The sequence below is a fragment of the Littorina saxatilis genome, linkage group LG13 (assembly GCF_037325665.1).
Source record: "Littorina saxatilis isolate snail1 linkage group LG13, US_GU_Lsax_2.0, whole genome shotgun sequence".
Lineage (NCBI taxonomy): Eukaryota > Metazoa > Mollusca > Gastropoda > Littorinimorpha > Littorinidae > Littorina > Littorina saxatilis.
The window spans coordinates 7,294,087-7,300,538 of NC_090257.1; the positions used below are offsets into that span (position 1 = coordinate 7,294,087).

General features: G+C 44.9%; 1 protein-coding gene across 1 annotated transcript in view; it reads left to right on the forward strand.

Moving 5' to 3' along the window:
- The first annotated feature begins 359 nt into the window (after window positions 1-359).
- LOC138946374 (uncharacterized) overlaps window positions 360-6,452 on the forward strand; it is a 7,115-nt gene continuing 1,022 nt past the window's right edge. Inside the window, exons 1-5 of the mRNA XM_070317949.1 lie at window positions 360-485; window positions 2,655-2,894; window positions 4,588-4,736; window positions 5,225-5,537; window positions 6,004-6,452. The exon at window positions 6,004-6,452 is cut by the window's right edge and continues 1,022 nt beyond it. Coding sequence (XP_070174050.1) covers window positions 413-485; window positions 2,655-2,894; window positions 4,588-4,736; window positions 5,225-5,537; window positions 6,004-6,401 — 1,173 coding nt within the window. The 5' untranslated portion in view covers window positions 360-412 and the 3' untranslated portion in view covers window positions 6,402-6,452. The remainder of the gene's footprint in view (window positions 486-2,654; window positions 2,895-4,587; window positions 4,737-5,224; window positions 5,538-6,003) is intronic.

Consider the following 6,452-nt stretch of genomic DNA (forward strand, 5'->3'; position numbering starts at 1 on the left):
CGGATCGTGCGAAAAAGTCGCTCCGGCAAGAAGGTTTTATACACAATATTTTATAACACAAAGGGCGTCATTTTTCAAAAACCACGCGAAAAAGGCAGAAGCATCACTGGGGTGTACTACAAGGAAAAAGTTCTTGCTGGCATCGTTCGTTACTACAAGAGAGCCAGACCAACTACAGGATTGAAAGGGATCAAATTACTTCATGATAACGCACCTGCTCACAAATCCAAGGTGGTGAAAGAGTACTATGCCGACAGATTGACTAAATGTTTTCAATACGCTTCACGCGATTTTTTTTTTCAAACTTTTTGTTTCATTTTGTTGACAGTTTGCAAAACTTTCTATTTACCATTTTTTTTCAGCGTGCAGAGGTCTGCAATGGTCCGAACGACCTCAAGACAACGACGGGCCTATGGAGGTGTGCTCTGGGAAAAACATTCGTCTCTTGTGGAACTACACGCTCAGCGAAGGCGAACGTGTGAAAGGTATGGTATGGTGTGTCTGCACTAAAAGCAGCCCTCAGCTTATTATCGTCAGTAGATTCAGATTTGATCCTGCAAGGGCTGAGCATTTTTGTTCCTATTAAACTCGGCCAAAAAAAGTATTGCACCTATTTTCGTACCCCAACTAAAGCATTCATGCCCGTGTCATTTTATTCACACTTTTTATGCCATGAAAGGTACTCAACTTGGCTGTCTGGCACTCTTTTTCAGATCAAAGATTTCTTTTACAGGGGTCACGTGACCGCCTTGAAAATAATTGTGAAAGCACTCCACTATGTTCCAAGTCGCAGTACTTGGACGCACTCCATTGTAGCAATTTTCCTGAGAGTGATTTTTTTCCTGAATGCGTGGCCGTAATGCATAATGTATTTAAGAAATTGATAGTGAGAAAGAATGTATGATAGAAACTCTGGCACTGTCTATGAAACAGTACTTTCTTTCTTTCTTTATTTGGTGTTTAACGTCGTTTTCAACCAAAACAGTACTTGTGATGTTCTATCTTGCCAAAAGATGTTACAAATCTGCCGTGTTAAATGTAGGTGTTTTGATTGAAAACGGTGATCGTATAACAAAACACATCACGGGGCGGGGATGTAGCTCAGTCGGTAGCGCGCTGGGTTTGTATCCAGTTGGCCGCTGTCAGCGTGAGTTCGTCCCCACGTTCGGCGAGAGATTTATTTCTCAGAGTCAACTTTTGTGTGCAGACTCTCCTCGGTGTCCGAACACCCCCGTGTGTACACGCAAGCACAAGACCAAGTGCGCACGAAAAAGATCATGTAATTCATGTCAGAGTTCGGTGGGTTATAGAAACACGAACATACCCAGCATGCTTCCTCCGAAAGCGGCGTATGGCTGCCTAAATGGCGGGGTAAAAACGGTCATACACGTAAAAGCCGTGGGAGTTTCAGCCCATGAACGAACAAACAAACAAAACACATCACATCAAAAGTATTGGTTCAACTGTATTCGTATTTGACCCCGGATGTTTCCTTGTCGCTGGTGGTGCACCACAACCCCACGATACATGCCTTTGTCTGTGTAATTTACCCCAAACAGATTGTTGAATCTATCGGTGTTGCATTATTTTACCCATCCTGAACTCAGGTCAAAATGAGTTCGGCTCATTCTCTCCCTGACAGGATGCCTTGAGTTTCCTAGTCTGGCAAGGAAACCGAATTTTTTTTTTTTTTTTTTTACATATTTAGAGCTTTTTGTAATGTATTAATGATATAAACAGATTCGCGATCGTCGATAATGATTTTTCATGGTGTTGTGTAATTTTAAATTTAAATTTGTAAGACAGTTTCAAGGGAACTATTTTTTTCGCGGCTGTATTTACTGTGCAAACAACTCTAAATATGGCAAAAGTGTCACGTGATAATCAACCGTTTGGTTTCGGCGTTCGCTGAAGCAGACGATTTTTTCTGTAGTGATGCAACCATATATTACGGTCTCCTTCCGGCAGCAGTCCCAACATTTCGACTTGTTTTGACCTTAGAACGATGTCTTTATCATAACTGTGAAGAAAAGAACGGAGATCACTGTCGAAGTCGGCCAATCTGCAATTATTTTCGTCTCGCGAACACTGATCTCAAATTTAGATCAGTGCTCGCGAAAAACATATGGGAGATAACTCTGTATTCCTAGTTTTGATAGATTCGCGTAGGACTGTCGCGTCCGGTCAGGGAGAGAATGAGCCGAACTCATTTTGACCTGAGTTCAGGATGGCATTTACCTTGATAATAATTTCCAAACGAGCATCGTGGAAGCTTAAGTTCGTTTGAAAATAGTGCACAAGCTGTTCCCGTGAATGCTCATGACTCGCAACTTTTTTTTGACAAGTCACACCAATTCATATATATTGCGCTGGTTGGTATGGCCTGACTCATGTAACAGAGAGCTTCACTTAGTAATAACCTTAATTTAATTGGACAAGGCTTGTCTAACCTATCGAAAAAAAAGCCTGTGACTGAAACAAAGTTGGTTTATTTAGTGCAGCTTATAATATGTAAGGGTAAAGTTCCACGGCTACTGCCATTTTTGCTTGCAATGGTAATTGAGCTCGTAGATCCCTTTCTCTGGATATCTGCATTTGTGGGACTGATCTTACGCGAGGTAGGTGGAATTAACACTAGCTTTTTTTCCATTCAGACATGGTGTGGACGTGCCAACCCGAGGACAAAGCCATGGGGCTGTTAGCCTCCTATGTGGACGACACCTTTGTGCCCATGTCTGAGTTCTCTGGACGTCTTTCCCACCTGCAGGACGGGGGGATAGAGCTGAGCTGCGCCACCATCTTGGAGTCTGGAAACTACTCTGTGGCCGTGACGACTATAGACAGCACTGGCACCGAAACTCTGTACCGCCAGACCGCCTGGGTCAAGGTCGTTGGTGAGTGTAACGACAGTGAAGGAAAGGAGTGATGCGGTATGTGTGTGTGGGTAGGGGGTGGGGGGTGGGGTGGGGGGAGGTGTGCCTCTGTGCCTGCTTGCGTGTGTTCGAACGGTTTATTGTTCTTATCATTAAATACAAGGTGACCCCCAAAAAATGCCTCCCACAAAAATGTTAATAACTTCTACATATAATAGCCGAATCACTTCATATTTGGTATACATTAACTTCAGCTTATGCCTGGCCCTTCAACAAAGAGGCATGGTCTGTTTTTTGTGCAATTTCGAATAAAGTTCTAAATTCGGGGATCGACTCCACAGAACGCGGCTTGAAATTGAGCGGTAGCAAAAAGTAAGCCCTCCGTATTCTTATTTTGGGGGTTTCTTGAATTACCTAGTATACCATAACCAACATTAGACGATCAGTGACTTGAATGCAGCAATTATAGGCAGGATCAGGGCATTTCCAATGGGGGAATGCGTTCATGTCATTGACGAATGTTGCGCTCCATTGCGCAAGTGCAACTTTACAACGAAGGCGGTCATTTTTTTCCAGTCATTTGATTTTTAGCGAATATTGGCATAGTTGTTGTACATGAACTTCAGTTTATTCACGACTCTTGCACAAAGGTTCCAGTCTGTAGGTAAAATGGTTCGTCTTTTACATTCTCTCCAAAATGTGTTCAAAGTACACCTCCGAACTTTTGAATGAAGGGGCGGGGATGTAGCTCAGTCAGGGCGGGGATGTAGCTCAGTCAGGGCGGGGATGTAGCTCAGTCAGGGCGGGGATGTAGCTCAGTCAGGGCGGGGATGTAGCTCAGTCGGTAGCGCGCTGGATTTGTATCCAGTTGGCCGCTGTCAGCGTGAGTTCGTCCCCACGTTCGGCGAGAGATTTATTTCTCAGAGTCAACTTTGTGTGCAGACTCTCCTCGGTGTCCGAACACCCCCGTGTGTACACGCAAGCACAAGACCAAGCGCGCACGAAAAAGATCCTGTAATCCATGTCAGAGTTCGGTGGGTTATAGAAACACGAAAATACCCAGCATGCTTCCTCCGAAAAACGGCGTATGGCTGCCTAAATGGCGGGGTAAAAAACGATCATACACGTAAAATTCCACTCGTGCAAAAAACACGAGTGTACGTGGGAGTTTAAGCCCACGCACGCAGAAGAAGAAGAAGAAGAAGAAGAAGAAGAAGAAGAATGACACCAACGCTTTCTGTCTATAGGGATTGCCCTGAACCTAACTGTAACTGCTTTCTTTCGGTCACAGATGATTCTGGGGGTGAAGAGGGTGTTCTTTTAGAATCAGACATTCAGATAATGCAAAAGGTAAAAGTCTAGAGGGTTTGAAGCAGGTAAATGTTGCTACCGCTCAATGTCAAACCTCGCTCTGTTGAGTCGATCCTCAAATTCGGAAACTTTATTTGAAATTGCACACAAGTCAGACCATTTAATCTACAATTTTGCAACTTTGTGGAAGGATCATGCAAAAGTTGCACGTGATGTACACCAAATATGAAGTACATCGGTCAGCCGAAGAAGAAGTTATTAGCATTTTTCTGGGGGGATATTGTGTGCGGGGGGGGGGGGGGGTCACCCTGTATGTCTGAGAATTTGTAAATCATACTGATGTGGCCTAAGTATTAAAATGTTAAAACAAACTTTTTACGACTAATTTTCTGCATGCCAACAGACACGCCCAAGACTCAGAACGGACATATCGAGGTGATACAGGAGAGAGAAGCTGTCCGCGATGACACGTCAGACAGACAGTGGCACGTGCATCTATCATGCGGCCATTTCTCTGACCTCGGTCACCCGCCTGTGAAAGCGGAATGGAAGGTTGGTCATTTGACACTGTGTGTGTGTGTGTGTGTCTGTGTATGTGAGTGTGTGTGAGTGTGTGTGTGTGTGTTTGTGTGTGGGTATGCGTGCGTGTGTATGTGTGCGTGTATGTTTTGTGTATGTGTGTGTGTGTGTGTGTGGTGCGTCTCTCTCTCTCTCTATCTCTCTCTCTCTCTATCTCTCTCTCTCTATCTCTCTCTCTATCTCTCTCTCGCTTCCAATCTGTGTTTGTGTGTGCGTATTTGTGTGTGTGTGGAGAGGGGGGTGTGTGGGTGTGTGCGTCTGTGTGTTGGTGTGTGTGGCATCTGCGACTTGGAACTTGGTTACATGCATTCCAGTGTCAATACGCATGAAATACCAGCGTGTGTAAGTTATTCATTTAATTATATTGAACAAATAAAACATGAACATTCAGTGCCAAAAAAACCCAATCTATTTGAAAAGCTTCACTGAAATATCCTTTATTCTGCTTGTTTGTCTTGCAGACACCTGACGGTCAAACGCTGAGCAGCTCTTATCTACAAACAGGCCATTTTCACCTTCTCTTGGACAACCCCGTCAAGGGAGGCAACTACACGTGTTATCTCCCTTCCCTTTCGCCGGCCACCAGGTGTCTTGCGCGTGACTCTGCGCTGCGTCTAGGCGTCGCTGTTGACATAGACGAGGTCGGGGCTCGTTTCTCAATGGTAGAAGCACGGCAAGTACAGATGCAGGCCGACACGTTGTTTGAGATCGAACAACTGCACGGCGTCAATGCTGCACTGAAGAACGACACAGAGAAACTCAGGCTTGGCTTAGGTCAGTAATTTACAGTACCGGTACAGCACAGGACCAGAGATCATTATCATACGATTATTAATTTCTGGATAGCATGTTTTACGGTAAATGCATTGCGTTACACACAACAAATAAATAACTTTTTTTTACAGAAAGAGAAGGCGCACGGTCCTATGAGTATCAAAGAATGAATTTCCTTTAAGGCATACCCCTTGGGATGGGGTAGGTATCGATACAACTGGCTATTATATTTAATTTTTATTTTTGTACCAGATTTACACTCGTTGCTTTATCAAATATAATCGACGCTTAAAATAAATGCGGCATCAAATTTATTGCAGGGAATCAGCCGTTCGGAGCATGCAAGAGACCCGCAAGTGAAGAATGTAGGATGAACACAATACCACATGGCTTGCTGTGTCGTACCAGATTTACACTCGTTGCTTTTTGAAATATAATCGACTGATGTTTTCCGTTTGCCTTTCAGCCAGTGCCAGTCTACTGATCAGTTTCCACGCCGGGCTGACTTCACATTTCACCGGCATCGGAACTCTCAAGCCGTTCACTGCCATCACCAACGCGGGGGATGCCTTTACCGAAAGTACCGGAATCTTCACAGCACCGAAGAACGGGACCTATTTCTTCGCGGGATCAACGGGAACAGGCAGGGCTGACAAGTGGGTGGACATGTTCCTATCCAAGGAGGGTGTGACCGTGGCACGGGCACTCACATACCAGTACTCCAGTTTCAAAACGATGGGATCGGTGCAGGCCACGCTGTACCTCGCGGCGGGTCAACGCGTCTGGCTGGGCAGCGCCACTGCCATCACTCACTACATCGCTGATACCACGTCGTTTTCTGGATTCCTGATCCACGCCGATTAAAAAACGGCGGAAGAGTCATCATCACTGTTTCCGCATTACAATCCCGCCCTG